Source organism: Nannospalax galili, unplaced genomic scaffold (assembly GCF_000622305.1).
Source record: "Nannospalax galili isolate Female #2095 unplaced genomic scaffold, S.galili_v1.0 scaffold2124, whole genome shotgun sequence".
NCBI classification, from domain to species: Eukaryota; Metazoa; Chordata; class Mammalia; order Rodentia; family Spalacidae; genus Nannospalax; species Nannospalax galili.
In genome coordinates, this window is record NW_008351698.1 from 364,026 (window position 1) to 380,664 (window position 16,639).

At 48.7% G+C, this 16,639-nt stretch overlaps 1 protein-coding gene across 1 annotated transcript in view; it reads right to left on the bottom strand.

Annotated features, from left to right (window-relative positions):
* Positions 1–16,639, bottom strand: part of Ankrd52 (ankyrin repeat domain 52) — a 24,053-nt gene extending 7,414 nt beyond the window's left edge. The window contains exons 1-21 of the mRNA XM_008848716.2: positions 16,532–16,639; positions 16,134–16,217; positions 15,647–15,725; positions 15,388–15,458; positions 14,249–14,449; positions 12,753–12,840; positions 12,478–12,620; positions 11,994–12,206; positions 11,667–11,745; positions 11,288–11,402; positions 10,997–11,079; positions 10,801–10,918; positions 10,556–10,624; positions 10,252–10,392; positions 10,095–10,175; positions 3,833–3,944; positions 3,531–3,602; positions 2,879–3,080; positions 2,550–2,637; positions 2,311–2,428; positions 64–283 (exon numbers count right to left, since the gene is read on the bottom strand). Coding sequence (XP_008846938.1) covers positions 64–283; positions 2,311–2,428; positions 2,550–2,637; positions 2,879–3,080; positions 3,531–3,602; positions 3,833–3,944; positions 10,095–10,175; positions 10,252–10,392; positions 10,556–10,624; positions 10,801–10,918; positions 10,997–11,079; positions 11,288–11,402; positions 11,667–11,745; positions 11,994–12,206; positions 12,478–12,620; positions 12,753–12,840; positions 14,249–14,449; positions 15,388–15,458; positions 15,647–15,725; positions 16,134–16,217; positions 16,532–16,558 — 2,404 coding nt within the window. The 5' untranslated portion in view covers positions 16,559–16,639. The remainder of the gene's footprint in view (positions 1–63; positions 284–2,310; positions 2,429–2,549; positions 2,638–2,878; positions 3,081–3,530; positions 3,603–3,832; positions 3,945–10,094; positions 10,176–10,251; positions 10,393–10,555; positions 10,625–10,800; positions 10,919–10,996; positions 11,080–11,287; positions 11,403–11,666; positions 11,746–11,993; positions 12,207–12,477; positions 12,621–12,752; positions 12,841–14,248; positions 14,450–15,387; positions 15,459–15,646; positions 15,726–16,133; positions 16,218–16,531) is intronic.

Below are 16,639 nucleotides of genomic sequence, written 5' to 3' on the forward strand. Positions count from 1 at the left end.
CTACTTCCACATCCCTTCTTACAATACACACATGCCTGTGCCTGCCAAACGCCCCATCAGTACCAGTGTAGGAGGCCCAGTGCATGGGCGAGTATCCGCTGTAATCTACGCCAGCATCCAGGGGGTCTGTGGAAAGGGCAGCCTGCAGTAGAGTCCGCAGCACTGCAGTATGGCCACATGCTGAGGCCAGGTGAATGGGTGTTCGGCCCTTAAAGTCTCGGCACAGTACAAATGCATCATGGTCCAGCAGGGCGGCCAGGCAGTCCTCACAGCCAGTTACTGCCTGCAGGGGACATGGGGATGAAAGTGGTAAGGAGCCACTTTCTTTCCAGTGGCTGGTAGCTGAGGGCTGGCCTAGAAGCAAGAACTACTTCCAGGGCTCCATCCTTCTCTCTATAATAATGCTGGTGTTAGGGATCAGTAGCTCCTTCCTTGATGGGATAGCCAGTGTGCTGGATAGGTTTAGTGTCAACTTGACACACCTGGGTTGAGGGAGCCTCAATTGGGGAATTGCCTCCATTGGACTGGCCTGTGGCCATGTCTGTGGAGCATCTTCTTGATTGTTGAGAGATGTGGGAAGGCCCAGCCCACTGTGGATGGTGCCACCCCTGGGGCAGGTGGACCTGTGTTGCATAAGAAAGCAGACTGAGCAGAGGCCAGGGAGCAAGCCAGTAAGCAGCGTTCCTCTATGGCTTGTGCTCCTGCCTCCAGGTTCCTGCCTTGAATGTCTATCTTGGGCTCCCTGATGAACTGCGACCTGGGAGATGTAAGCTGAATAAACCCTTTCCTCCCCAAGTTGGTAGTGGTCAGAGTGTTTGTCACAGCAATGGAGAATCAAATTAGGACAGAAATTGGTACGAGGATCATGGGGAATTGCTGTGTCAGACCTGACCCAGTTGTTTTTGGGAGGATTGTTGAAGTGTTTGGAACTTTGGACTGGGAAAGCAATTGAGTGCTTAGAGTTTGTTGCTGTGGCGCTTGGAACAGTTATGCTGTAAGAGTTATGGATGATAGAGGCCTGGCTTGTAAAGCTTCAAAGGGAAGCATAGACTATCAGGGCTGTTTGTGTGATACTGTGAATTGAGAATCTGTGGGTTCTGGTGAGCTGGGGCTGAAGAATCAGCTGTGATTAAGAAGAGACCAGAACTTGAAATCCTTTGCTTTACTGGGTCAATTGCTGGTTAGCTGGGGCTGAAAAATCAGCTATAAGTAACAAGAGCCCAGCAACACTGTGGTGAAGTCTTCTGAGAGGTTTTTCCTCAGGGTCAGCGCACAGCGGGGGTGGGGGGCGTTGAGCAGAGGCCATGGGAGCAAGTCACTAAGCAGCATTATCCAAGGCCTACGCTCTAGCTCCTGCTTCCAGGTTCCTGCCCTTAGTTTCTATCTTGGGCTCCCTGATGAACTGTGACTTGGAAAATGTCAGCTGAATAAACCCTTTCCTCCCCAAGTTGGTATTGGTCAGTGTTTCGTCACAGCAATGGAGAATCAAATTAGGGCAGTCAGGTCAATCCAGGAGCTCTCAGAATAAAAGACCAAATAGAGAGTGAGGAGATTTGGAGTGATCAAAGAATCTAGTTAGAAAGACAAGCACATCTGAAGTCCCAGCTACTCACTAGGCTGAGGCTAGAGAATCACTTAAGCCCAGGAATGGAGAGCCAGCCTGAGCAACATAGCAAGACCCCTTCTCAAAATAAAAAAGATCTGTTGGGTACACACCTGTAAATCCCAGCACTCAGGAGGCAGAGGCAGGTCGATCTCTGTGAATTTAAGGCCAGCTTGGTCTACACGCAAGTTGCAGACTGTGTCTCAAAAAAAAAAAAAAAAAATCTGGGGCTGAAGTTGGCTCAGTGGTTAAGAGCACTGACCGCTTTTACAGAGTACCTGGGTTCAATTCCCAGCACCCACATGGTTGCCAGCAACTGTCCTAACTCCAATTTCAGGGGATCCAATGCCCTCTTCTGACCTCGGAGGGCACTGCACGACACAGAAGCACTTACACACATGCAGGCAATATACATGTAAAATAAAAATACAATATTTTTTAAAAAAGATCTGATAGGCTAGTAGCAACAGCAACAGGACACATGAAAAGTGAGCAATAGTCCAGGTGGTATGAGCATGTGGCTGAGTATGATGAGAAAATGTCATCAGGAGGGAATGGCAGGTGCTCATCTCAGAACAAGTACAGACCAATAAGACCCAGAAACAGAATCCTATCCTATGGCTGAGACACACATGCCCTTCTGCTGGGTCCTGTTGCTCCCACCCCAAGGCCCATCTGTGCATAACCAATCCCAACATCACACTCACCCCACGGTGAAGGGCAGTTCGGCCCCGGAGGTCAGCAGCATCAGCTGTGGATCCTTTCTCTAGCAGCAGATGTACACAGTCCACATGGCCATTCATGATGGCTAGCATCAGTGGGGTTCTACAGAGCAGAGGAGAAAGCATGAGGGTTACCAGGTCTCAGCCTTTAGACTGACACCAAAAATAAGGGGAGCGGGTCTGGCAAAGGAAAAAAATTATATCCCATCCCTGGCCCAACTCACTGTCCATAGGCATCCATGACATCTGTGATGTCAGCTCGTTCCCCACTGTCAATCAGCAAGTGCAGGGAATCAGTGTGGCCAGAGGCAGCTAGGATTTAAAAAAAGAGCTTTTGTCAAGACAATGTCAGGAGGGAAGGAAGCAGATTGAGCCTGAAGGATTCAAGGACTGAAGTTCTGGATGGGCCTAGGGTAAGGAGAATGCTTCAGATATGAAGCTATGAATCGGACTGTAAGTTTTCACCCTCCTCGCCCTATCTTCCTCCCAGCCTAACCATTTGGGAGGGATTTGGCATGACAGGGGAGAGCAGCAATGTGAACCTGGCACTCACCAGCAGCATGTAGGGGTGTCCACTTGCGCTTCCGCTCCTTGATGAGGGCAGAAGCGCCATGGGCTGTAAGCACCTCCACACACTCAGTAGAGCCTCGCTCAGTGGCTAGGAAGAGCGCAGTTCGGCCCTTGTGGTCCCTTACATCCAGATTCACCAGCGTCTCGGCCAGTGTCTTCAGAGCTTCACAGTGACCATTGTAGGCCTACGAGGCAGCCAATGGACACAGCTAGGGACATTCCCCTCCCCACTCTGCTGTTGGGACCTGAGGGGAGGCCCCAGGCATTAATCCTCCACAAGCTCTTTGGGCCCCTCAGGCCTCTTTCCAGATAACTACCTGCTTGCCGCTTCCCCACAAGAATGCAGAGGTAGGGTTGGAGAGATGGCTTTGTGGATAAAGTGCCTGCTGTGCAAGCCTAGCGATCTGAGTTCCACTCTCAGAACTCATATAAAGGTGAAGGAGAGAAACAACTCCACGAAGTTGTCCTCAGACCTCCACATGTCCAAAATGGCATGCATGCATCCATATACACACAATCACAATAAATTTTAAAATTAAAAAAAATGTAGAAACAAGGACAGAGTCACAGTTGCTAGCACCTTTGTAGGGCGCTAGGTAGGAACAAAAGGTAGGAGGAAAAGATGTGGGACTCACAGCTAAGTGCAAAGGGCTGACTGGAATGGTGCTCTCCACATCCTCCAGGCAGTTAAAGGACATTTCTAAGAGCTGCAATGGACAGGAAAGTAGGCACTGAGGTTCTGAACTTCTAAGATGTGACCCCCCGCCACACTCACAGTAATCCCTTGATCTCCTGGACCTACAGCCCACATCCAACCCCTGGTTTTACAATTGCAAACCCAAAGGCAGACTGGTCCTGCCCCTGCCCCCATTCAAACCCAAAGGCAGACTGGTCCTGCCCCTGCCCCCATTCCCATGGGCCAGGTCCCCACACATACCAGTTCGAGGTTCTGTCTGTTGCCGTAGGCGGCTGCATAGTGCACAGCTGTGTAGCCCTGCCTGTCCCGCAGGGAGGGGTCTGCACCATTATCCAATAAGAACTCCAGACAGCTGGGGAGCCAGGGATAGACTGTGAGGCAGGGATAGGCCCAGCCTACAAAGGTGCAATTCCAGTAGGGGAAGAGAAGAGGGGCAAGGGAGCCCCGGCAGACCACCTTCCATGTTAGATAAGGCTCTCTAAATCCTGCTCATCCATTCTTCCATCCTAGCTCAGGATACACTTACTTCACAAGGTCTGTCCTCAGACACCAGATTCAATAACCTCCTTATCCTCTGGACTGCCTTCCAGAGAACATGGGGCATGCTGCTAAACTACCAGCCTTCTGCAGGCAGGTAGGTAGACTCATCTCTGCCTCCAGGCACACAGAGTCCTGCCTAGCAGGCCTGCTTCTCCCAGCATGGATGAAGAAGTCCAACTCATTGCAAATTTGCAGTGTTGCTCTCCTCTGTGGAGGGCCTTCCCAACATTCCCTGTTTGCTACCTCTTCTCTGTACTCCTTTGGAGCTCTTCTTATCCCTCAGCCATAGCTGTAAATACTGTGTTAAGTATCTCATACATGTCAGTGTATTGTAATTATTCTCAGAGGTAGATACCATTTTGACCTCTACCAGAGTTGAGAAAATTGAGGCACAAAGGGGTTAAAGTACTTTAAAAAAAAAACATTTTAATTTTATGTGCACGAGTGTATTGCCTGCATGTATGTAAGTGCACCTGTGTGTGCAATGCCTATGGAGGTCAGAAGAGGGAGTCGGATCCCCTGGAACTGGAGTTACAGACAGTTGTTAGCCACCATGTAGGTACTGGGAATTCAACCGGGTCCTCTGCAAGGACAGCCAGTTCTCTTAACTGCTGAGTCAGTTCTCCAGCCCCTACCATACTTTCTAAAAGCTGCCTAGTTTCCTGTGGTCCAGGATAGCCTCAAACTCTCTGTACTCAAAGATGATTTTGAATTCTCCATCCCTCTGCCTTTACCTCCCAAGTGCTGGGATTACAGGCATGTGCCCTATGCCTGATTTTTCTTTGTAAAATTTTATTTGCATTTTATGTGTATGAGTGTTTTGCCTATATGTATGTAAGTACACCATATGTGTGCAGTGCTCCAGAGATGCCAGAAGAGGACATGGGATTCCTTGGAAATGGAATTATAGATAGTTCTACACTGCCGTGTGTGCTAGGAACTGAACCTGGGTCCTCTGCAATAGTGGCCAGTGCTCTTAACCACTGAGCCATGTCTCTAGTCCCCCTCATCCCTTTTCTTTTTTGAAGGTCTCAGAATATAGCCCTAGCTGACTTGCTATATAGACCAGGCTGGTCTTGAACTCAGAGATCTGCCTGCCTCTGCCTCGTGAGAGTTGGAATTAAAGGTGTGCCCTACCTTGAGCCTAGCCTGGCTTTTTTTTTCCTAATAAACTTTTAATTTTGGAACATTCCTAGATTTACAGAAAAATTGTAAAGATAGTACAGAGGCATTAGTCTCTCCATCAACTGCACCCTCTCCATCATGCCTTACTTTTCCATTCTTAAGTTAAAGTCCTCGAGAAATTAATTTTTAAAAACATTTATGGGGAGACAAGTTACTATCAAACTCTATGGACACTTAGTATATTGCTATTTTTTGCCTCATCTTCAGCTCTCATGTACCTTTTAAAAAGTTTTTCTTCACTTGTTCACCACCACCTGACCAAGACGACTTTCTTTTCCTTTCCTTCCCAGTTCTTATTCTTTACTCTGAAAATCTGGTTTAGAACTCTTGAAGGAATGGGTCATTGATTCTTAAACCCTGCCTGAATCTTCTCTTAAGCCTTTGTTCTTTTGGCACTTAATGTACTCAGTTTGTATTGTATCAGTTTGCACTTGTTAATGTGTTGCTCTATATAAAGGTTCTTCTTTGATTGTTTCATGTATTTGTATTCTTTTGTTTCTGATATTAGATTGTAAGCTCCTTTGGAGCAGGGACTATACCTTCATTTTTTTTTTTTTTTTTTTTTTTCGTATTTTTCCCAAGACAGTGCCCTGTACAGTGCTCTGCACATAGCAGGTACTCAATAAATGCTGTTGACTGAGAAAAACAAAAATCTTTTTTTTTTGGCCTTTTTGAGACAGGGTCTCCCCGTAGCCCCAGCTGTCCTGGAACTCACTATGTAGACCAGGCTGGCCTTGAACTCACAGAGATCCACCCACCTCTGCCTCCCAAGTACTGGGATTAAAGATGTGCACCACCACACCTGCCTAAAATAATTTTTTTTAAAAAAGATTTTTGTTGGCTGGGCATGGTGGCACACGCCTTTAACCCCAGCACTCAGGAGGCAGAGGCAGGTGGAGCTCTGTGAGTTCAAGACCAAAAAAAAAAAAAAAAAACCACCAAAAAACAAACAAAAAAAAATTATTTTATATTTTATGTGTATGAGTGTTACACCTGCATGTATGAAAGTGCACCCATGTTTTGCAGTGCCCACATAGGACAGAAGAGGGTGTCAGATCTCCTGGAACTAGAGTTATGGAGGTTCTGGGATTTGAACCCAGGTCCTCTGCAAGACCAGCCACTGCTCTTAACTGTGGCAGCATCCTTCCAGCCCACATCTTATATTATTGGTAAGTATAAAGGTTGTTATTTATTTTCCTAATAGATGGTTTGTTTTTGTTTGGGTTTTTTTTGAAAAAACAAAACAAAACAAAACTATTATTTTAGCCGGGTGTGGTAGCGCACGCTTTTAATCCCAGCACTCAGGAGGCAGAGGTGGGCGGATCTCTGTGAGTTCAAGGCCAGCCTGGTCTACATAGTGAGTTCCAGGACAGCTGGGGCTACAGGGAGACCCTGTCTCAAAAAGACCAGAAAAAAAAAAAAAAAAACAACAAAACACTGAAAAACCTATTTTTATGTGTATGAGTGTATTGCCTGCATGTAGATAGATGCACCCATGCTGTGCAATAGCCCATGGAGGTCAGAAGAGGGTGTTGGATCCCCTGGAACTAGGAAAGTTGCTTTTTAGCTGCCATGTGGGTGGTGGGAACTAAACCTGAGTCCTCTGCAAGAGCAGCCAGTGTTCTTAACTTTATACCATCTTTCCAGACCCAACTGGTGGCTTTTGTTGTTGTTGTTTTGGTCCTGGCTGGCCTTGAACTCATAGATCTGCCTGCATCTGGCTCCCAAGTACTGGGATTAAAGGCATGCGCCACCACGCCTAGCTTGGTGTTTTCACCAAAAAGGCCAGAGGACAACTTGCAAGAATCAGTTCTTTCCTTCCATTCTTTTATCTCAGGGATCAAACTCAGGTCATCAGGCTTAGTAGTACCCTTACTCTCTGAGCCATTTTGAAAGCCCAATGTTTTGCTTTTAAAAGGAAAACATAGGCATGGTGGTGCAGGCCTTTAATCCCAGCACTTGGGAGGTGGATCTCTGTGAGTTCAAGGCCAGCCTGGTCTACATAGTCAGTTCCAGGCCAGCTGGGGCTACAGGGAGACCTTGTTTCAAAAAGACCAAAAAATAAAATAAAAATAAAAACATTCAGAGAAATTCATCTTTTTATTGCTGAGACATGATCTTGCTATGTAGTCCAGGCTGGCCTAGAATACTGTATTTACTATCCCAGCCTTATAAGTGCTAGATGGTGGGATATTATTTAATTTTCTTTTTTGGTCTTTTTGAGACAGGGTCTCCCTGTAGCCCAGCTGTCCTGGAACTCACTATGTAGACCAGGCTGGCCTTGAACTCACAGAGATCCGCCTGCGTCTGCCTCCCAAGTGCTGGGATTAAAGGCGTGCGCCACCACACCTGGCTTATTATTTAATTTTTAAAGTTTTTCTTTTTTTTTTTCTATCTTTTTGAGACAGGGTCTCCTTGTAGCCCCAGCCGTCCTGGAACTCACTATGTAGAGCAGGCTGGCCTTGAACTTACAGAGATCTGCCTGCCTCTGCCTCACAAGTGCTGAGATTAAAGGTGTGTGCTACCATGCCTGGCAATATTTTATCATTTTTATTTTATGTGTATGAGTGTATTGCCTGCATGTATGTCGTGCAAGGCCACGGAGGTCAGAAGAGGGCTTCAGATTCCCATGGAACTGGAGTTAAGGACGGCTGTAACAGCCATGTGGGTGCTGGGAATCGAACCCGGGTCCTCTGCAAGAGCAGTCAGTGCTCTTAACCACTGAGCCATCTCTCCAGCCCAAGATCTTTATTTTTTTAAGATTATTTTTTCCCCATTTATGTGTGTATATCTGTGTGAATATATGCTGTGTGTGTGCAGGTGCCAGTGGAGGCCAGAAGAGAGCATTGGATCTCCTGGAGCTGGAGTTACAGCTAGTTGTAAGCCACCATGTACACTCTGGGGACTGAACTTGGGTTGTCTGGAAGAGTAGGAAGTTCTTAACTGTTGAGCCTCCTCTCCAGCTTTTATTTTTTGTTTTTTTTGAAACAAGATCTCACAACATGATCTGGGGTGGCCTGGAATTTAAGCAATTCTCCTGCCTCAGACTCTCAAGTGCTGATTACATGTATGCATCACCATAGCTAGCTGCTTTGTTTTTAAAAAGATTTTATTTTAAATGCCAGGTGTGGTGGCGCACACCTGTAGTCCCAGCACTTGGGAGGCAGAGGCAGGCGGATCTCTGTGAGTTCAAGGCCAGCCTGGTCTATATAGTGAGTTCTAGGACACCTGGGGCTACAGGGAGACCCTACTTCAAAACGACAAAAAATAAAAATAAAAATTTATGTGTATGAGTGTATTGCTTGAATGTATATAAGTGCACCCATGTTGTACAGTGCCTACGGAGGTCAGAAGAGGGTGTTAAATCCCCTGGAACTGGAGTTAGGGACAGTTGTTAGTTACCATGTGAGTGCTAGGAACCAAACCAGCTCCTCTGTAAGAGCAGCCAGTGCTCTTAACAACTGAAGAGTCTCTCTAGCCCGGTGTCTTTTTTTGAAAAGGTCTCATGTAGCTCAGGCTAGCTTTAAAATCTATGGAGCAAGGCTGGCCTTAAACCTCTGAATACCTCCACCTGGTTGCATATGTGCCACACTATACCCAGCTAGTGTTTCAGATTTGTGTTTTGTTTGCTTGGTTTTTAAAAATATGTATGAGTGTATTGCCTACATGTATGTAAGTGCACCTGTATTGTGCAATGCCCATGGAGGTCAGAAGAGGATATTGGATCCCCTGGAGCTGGAGCTGTGGATGGTCGTTAGTCACCATGTGAGTGCTGGGAACTGAACCCAAGTCCTCTGCAAGAACAGCCAGTGCTCTTAACCACTGAGCCATCTCTCCAGCGCTTCGTTTTGGGTTTTGAAGTCAGAGATTCACCCACTTCTGCCTCTTGAGTACTGGGATTAAAGGTGTGTACCACTATGCCTGGCTTTGGATTTTTTTTTTTACCAAAGTTTATTGGGACATAGTTTCACCCATTTATGTCAATGGTTCTCAAGCAGAGATAATTCTGTCCTCCAAGTAAAAATGACATTTTTTTTTTTTTTTTGGTCTTTTTGAGACAGGGTCTCCCTGTAGCCCCAGCTGGCCTGGAACTCACTATGTAGACCAGGCTGGACTTGAACTCACAGAGATCCGCCTGCCTCTGCCTCCAAAGTGCTGGGATTACAGGCATGTGCCACCATGCCCGGCTATTTTTTTGGTCTTTTCAAGACAGGGTCTCCCTGTAGCTCCAGCTGGCCTGGAACTCACTATGCAGACCAGGCTGGGCTCTATCTCACAGAGATCCACCTGCCTCTGCTTCCTGAGTGCTGAGATTGCCATGCCCAGATTGGGGACTATTTTGATGTTGCATTCTATAATTTATCTTTCATCCTTAGCTGGGGGTGTAGCTCAGTGGCAGAGTATAAACAAGGACCTAGGTTCGATCTTCAGCATCACAAAAACATTTCTCTTTAGTACTGAGAACAAAACTTGGAACCTAGTGAGTAAAAGTTCAATTACAGCTTATGAAATAAGCAAATGGTTTTGTGCATCTGCCTTTCCCAATCTTCTCAAGAAACTCCTGCTCCTTGAAGAGAGAAGCTGTGTTTCAGATTTTCGTTTGCTCCTATACCCAGAGCGTCCCATACATTTCCCCTCCCTGTTGGCCAAATGACAGGGCAGCATACTGGCAGTGGTGGCCACAGTGGCAGTAGAGATTCAGAGTGGGTAGGAAGCTAATAGGGTCAGGGGTGGCATTGTGGGGAAGGCACATCACAGGAGCCTCTCTAGTACTCACAAGAAGGCCTCCTTCCTACGGGACTCCTTCAGTAGCTCATCCTCTTCAGCATCATGGCTGGAAGCAGTGTGGGGTTCCGCTCTGACAAGACAGAGGGAAAGAGTTAAGGTCAGATCAGGTAGGTGCAAAGAGTTAAAGACCAAAGTGGGAGCCTCACCTCCGGTAGGTATCAGAGGCAGCAGCGTAGTGGAGGGGAGAGCAGCCTTTACAGTCAGCCTCATTGACGCCTGCCCCAGCAGTCACCAATGTCACTGCACACTGGTAGCTACCATTGGCCGCTGCATAGTGCAGTGGAGTCCTAGAAAGCAGGGTACAGTGTGGGTGAAAGAATCAGGGACAGATCAGAACACTACCAGATGAACAGCAAAAGCTATACTGTAACATTCTCCTGACTTCCCCTCTTCCCACCATTTTCACTCTAACCAGACACTAGCTATGTACATCCCTGTATATTAACTTACCTTCCAAATTTGTCTCTCCTTCTTAGGTCAGCCCCACTGCTCAACAGCAAATTAAGACATTCAACATTCCTAAAAGGAAGATAAGGGGTAAGAGTGAGAGCATGGCCACTGGCCCAGAGAGGCTGAGGATGGAATTGGTCGCTCTCTATCATGACTGCTCTCATTGTTTGAGGGGAAGAGAGCTGACACAGAATGGGGACCCAGACCTAGCTCTCTTCTCAAGGCCTGGGAGAGAAAGGACGCACCCTCCAGAAGCAGCAGCATGAAGACAGGTGCGGCCAAGGTTGTCAGGTGTGTTGATGTCAAACCCAGCGGAAAGCACATGCTCATTGCTGAGTGAAGACACAATGCTGTACAGCTGACCTGGAAGAGCAGACCAGCCACAGATTGCATCTAGAAGCCCTGAGCCACCTACTGAAACCCCAGCCAGTCAGTACATACCTGAGGAAAGAAGCTTCCGGCAACAGTCAGAGAATCCAAAGAGAACAGCTAAGTGCAGGGGGAACATGTCGTGGATGCCGCGCCTGGGAAGAGGTTGAGGGACTCAGTCTTTAGGTCAAGGAAGGACCAGTTAAGTGTTCTTTTCTGCAGCCCACCACCACTCTAGGAGTCAGGGGTGGGAGGGTCCCCAAGCTTCCCATTGGCAAGCATCTTTGGATCTCCATGTTTGGATGTGAGCAGTATGTACAGACCCGATGCAGCCCAGAAGTGGGGTCAAGGGCCCCGACTCACCGGGCGGTATCCGCGCCATTGGTCATGAGAGTGCTGATGAGCAGCTCGTGTCCGTAGCGAGCAGCCACATGTAGTGGCGTGTTCCCAAATTTGTCAGCACAATCAATCTCGCTACCTGAGACAAGGATACACACACAAACCCAGGCACACCTCAGGCTTAAGACCACTCATAGCAGTAGTGATCATTCAAGTGTTTATTATTATCTTGGGCCAAGGTAAGCATTCTCCATGCATTATTTTATTTGGAAGCCTTAAGAGACTGGGAAAGGCAAAGTTCCTAGTGCCTGTTCTGTGTGGAGGATGGGGTATAAGGAAGAAAGGTTTCTAGGGATGAGTTCTTTGCAGAAAAGATAAGGGTACAAAGTCTCTGAGTCCATACCATTCTGAATGAGGATCTGGGAGCGTGTGAAACGGCCGTGGATGGCGGCCATGTGCAGAGGACTTTTCCCTTCTTTGCTCTGTGGAAATATGGTAGGGCTTATTCAGTGCAAAGCAGAGTAAAGGCCCTGGTCCCCTCCCAAAGGACACATCGATGAAAATAGAAGTGTCATATGAACACCTCAGTCCACATCTTCCCGAGTCCTGCTAAGGCCTAATCACCCAGAGGACTACTGGGTAATTCTCCCAGGAGAGCTTTCTGGACATGGTCGGACCCTTAGAATCAGATTTTTCTACCTTCTAGTATACACCTTATTCCCTGAGATACCTGGTAGTTGACATCAGCCCCATTATTGACCAGCAGCTCCAAGCAGAGAGCGCCATTTGTGGAGACCGCAGCCACGTGCAGTGGTGTGAAGCCTTTGTCATTTGGCTGGTTGACATTGGCTCCTGCATTCACCAGTTCAATAGCCACAGCATCCTGGCCCAGGTAGCAGGCAATGTGCAAAGCTGTGTTTCCAAAAGCATTGGGCTCATCAATCTGGATTTGGAGGAGTGAGGGTACAGATGTATTGGTTTAAACCAAGTTGGAGGCAGCCAATTAGCCCAAGAGTCTTAGAGAAATCCAACTGCCTGCCTCAGCCCCCTCAGGTTTCTGATCCAAAAGAATGAGGGCACTATGACATAACATATGTCTTATTCAGACCCTCTCACCACATCCTCCAGGCCAGGCACTTCCCTATCACCATTACAGACCCTAATCCAATAACTCCCTTCCCCGATCCTCCAGCCCCAGTGCCCAATGCTCTGACCTCGGCCCCCATCCGGAGCAAGTATTTCACCACTTCAATCTGGCCACTGGCTGCGGCTGTGTGGAGCAGCCCATAGCCCTTGCGGTCCTTACAGCCGAGGTCTGCTCCACGAGCCACCAGCAGTTTCAGGACCTCCAAATGCCCTAGAAAAGACATTTTCAAGCAGGTGGAGGGTGAATCCAAAGGCTCCAAGCTCCTCCCTCCAAACATTGCAACTCCTTATCCCTGCCCTGGAATAAGGACCAAATTCCTGCTTTCCCCATAGTGTGTCTCACCCAGAAAAGCTGCCCAGTGCAGAGGCTGCCGCTCCTTTTTATCGCAGACATTCAGGCTGGCTCCCTTGTTGAGAAGCAGGTTCACTGTCTATATTAGAATACAAACGACACAGAGCTAGGTTCATGCCCTCCATCTATCAAAGAGCAAAGGCCTCTGATCTCCTGAAAAGGCAGAGGCAGCCGAAAACCTTTGCTCCTGAGCAGAACCATCTGATGGACTAGAGGGAACAGTGGGATCACAAAGATACCACTGATAAGTCTGGAAGTTTGAAGGAAAGTCAAGGTCTCTTTAGGTACTCTGGTGGTTCTCAAAATCTTATGAGCTGCTGGAAATGTGTTGGACAACATGGGCTTTCTCTTCAAAGAATTCATAAACATTCTCATGTAATCTCAAATGGTCCCCCTGAAGTCCAAGTCAAGAATCTCAGGGTAGCACATGCCAGTAATCCCAGTACTTGGTAGGCTAAGACAGGAAGACTTACAAGTGCAAGGCTTGACTGAGCTATAGAGTAAGTTCAAGGCTAGCCTGGGAAACTTAGTGAGACTCTATTCAAAATAAGTTAAAGAGGGATGTGGATATAGTTCAGTGGTAGAAAAATTATCTACCATGGGAAGGTCCTCAGTACAATCTCCAACAGTGGGGAAAAAAAACCCAGAAAATTTCAGTCTATGGGTCAGAGTACAGCTCTGTGGCACAGCAAATGTGACACTAGGTTCAATTAAAAGCCCAGCCTAGGGGCTAGTAGTTAAGAAGTTCAGTAGTTAAGAGCACTTTCTGCTCTTCCAGAGGACCCTGATTCAGTTCCTAGCACCCACATGACAGTTAACCCTGGTCCTTGACTCTAGTTCCAAAGGATCTGACACCCTCTTCTGGCCTCTGAGGGCACTAAGCATGCAAAACACATACAGGCAAAACACTCATACACATAAAATTAAAACCTTAAAATAAAAATCAATCTAGGGGCTAGAAAGATGGCTCAGTGGATAAGAGCACTTTCTATTCTTTCAGAGGATCCAGGCTCAATTCCCAAAACCCATATGGTCGCTTACAGCCACCTATAACTCCAGTTCCAGGGGATCCAATACCCTCTTCTGTCCTCCACGGGCACCAGGCACACACATGTGCACACACATAAAAATCTTAACGACAAAACTCAATCTAAGTGGGCATAGTGGCACATGCCTTTAATCCAAGCACTCAGTAGGCAGATGCAGGCAGATCTCTATTGGAAACCAGCCTGATCTATATAGCAAGTTCCAAGCCAGCTAAAACTACATAGTAAGACCTTGTCTCAAACAAGACAAAAGACAAAAAAACCCAAAAAACACTCAAAACACTCAAAACTCAATCCTGAGCAATCATTCATTTAGTGCTCAAGTACAAGTGTGTGTATAACTAAGCTGCATTTCCCCCAGACACAATGCTCCAGAGGCTGATATTGTGTAAGAAGAGAAGGGAAAAGGGAAAGCTGTGCCTAGATTGGAGTGGTCCTTACCTCAAGGTGCCCACTGTGCACTGCATGGTGTAGAGCACTGCGCCCGCTCCTGTCAGCCACATTGAGGCTGCTCAACAGGGGTGCCAGAGCCTCAGCACACTTGGTGGCCCGGTTGGCAGCAGCCACATGCAGTGGTGTCTGCCACAGCTTGTCCCGGGCATTCACATCAGCTGAATGTGCCAGCAGCAGCCCCAGCACCTTCTGTGGAAAAGCAAGAGACAAGAGAGGAGTAAAATAAGAGAAAGGAGCAGATCAGCATGGCACGTATGGTCCCAATGTCCTAAGCATCATCTCTGTATTTCCTCTATACACCTAAACTATCCATACCTACTTATTTTCTGGATCTCCTGAGAGCTTAAAGTCTTTGCTGAGGAAAAGAGAATCTCTTCCTCAAGCCACCTGGAATACATCATTCTCCAACCCAGCTCCTGAAAATCTTTACCTGAATATACATCTACCCTAAGCAAATGCACAGCACACATCTCAATTCCATTTCCTACCATCTAGAAAAAAATGTTCCCACTACATTAATGGCCCAAACACCCACCTTAGTCCTTCCATAGGCACCAAAACCATTTCCATCAACTCAATAAACATATTGATTCCTCTCCAAAACCCAGCCCTTTCTTCAACACCACCCACCTCATTCCCATTGGCCTCAGGCCCTCCCCCTGGTGGCTAGAGCCAAGGAAGTGATTGAGGATCCAAGAGGCCTTTTCCCTCTCTTGAGGGTTGATGACACCTGAGTATAGGACCCCACAGATGGGTCCGGCCCCTTGTGCAATCAACTTGCATGCTGCTTGAGGGGCAGGGATGCAACAAATCACCACCACCACCCCGATCACAAGGAGAGAAATTTCGGTGCCCAGAAGGGGATCAAACTCAAGGTGGCCCCCCAGGGAGGGATGAGTCACTCAGGCCTGGCAGCAGGGCCCCCGCAGTCTGCCAGCCCAGGGTAAAGCTCTCCCTGACGTCACATCTGGCAGCACTCAGTCCCCCTTACCAGCCAGTTCTATGGATAGGAGGGGAGGGGCCAAAGTCTGGTCTCCTCCCTATGTGGGACAGAATAGTCTCTGACCCTTCAAGTCCACCTTTCAACTCATCCTTTTGGAAGGGTGAAATGAGGTGGAGGACCATACCTCGTTTCGGGAGGCAGCAGCACGATGAAGAGGGGTCAGCCACAGTGTGTCCTTAGCGTTGACATTAGCACCTGTGTGGATACAATTTCCTATTTTGTTGGGAGGTGAGGAGGGGGAGGGAAGGAAACCAGTAATCAGACTGGGGAATCTGAATGGAGGAAGCCTTTCCTGGACCAAGCACCAGCAATCAATCCTTGGATATGGAAAAAGAGACTTCTCCCCTCCCTAGGTGCCACACCTTCCAGCTCCCCACTTTCACCTGACATCAGTAGCAACTGGAGGATGGGGACATCGCCTACGTAGGCAGCAGCATGCAATGGGGTTCGCCTCTCTTGGTCCTGGAAAGGCAGAAAAGAGAAGCAGCTGTGGGGACAAATTATCCTGGTCCCCGGCTCAAGTATGAGAGCTCCAGCGGCCTTCCCTTAAATCCCAGCACTGGCAGTCAAAAGCCAGCACCTTAGGAGGGTGGAGTCAGGGCCACCGGCCGAGAAACCTCCTTCCAGGAGGGGTGGGGGCACTGCAGACCCCGACGGTTGGGGAAGAGAACACCGTTTCTGAGCATCCCCGGCATGGTCGGTACTCCATGCCAGACCAACCCCAAATGCATGGCAGGCTCCCACTCCAGAGCAGGAAGAGCTGCAGTTTCATCAGAGCCGAGGAGAACCGAGCCGCCCCACTTGTGGGGAGGGGTCCAGCACATCCGAGCCCGGATTCTAGGCTCGCCATCCTCCATACTCCAAACTCACCAGCACATTGATGTTCTCCTTCTGCGAGAGGAGGGAACGCACTTCCTCCACATCTCGGCTAAAGATGGCCTGGACCAGGGGCGGCTGTAGGGAGAACCGGCTTTCAGGGAGCCGGCCCGAGGCAAAGCGGAACCGGGGTGGGGGTGGGGGAGCACCTAGGCTGGAGGGGGGCGTCGCTGGAGGGGCTCCGTTACTAGGGTCCTGGCTGCAGCGTATTCCTACCGTGCCTCCGCCGGTCGCCAGGCCCCGAAGGACACCCGCTCCGTAAAGGGGAGCGCGGCGTGGGGTGAGGCGGGAGCCCCGGGCTCGGGCCCAGCCTAGGCCGCACATCCCCGGGCTCGCGTGGCGGCAGCGCCGGGCTCTGGGAGGAGGAAGTGGGGAAGGGCAGGAGAGCTGACCTGGTCTGTGATGCTGAGGATCCCCATGGCCCGGCCCAGGCTCCGTCCGCATCGAGCTCGCGGCGGCGGCGGCGGCCCAGGCGGCGGCGGCGGCGGCTCCACCGGAGA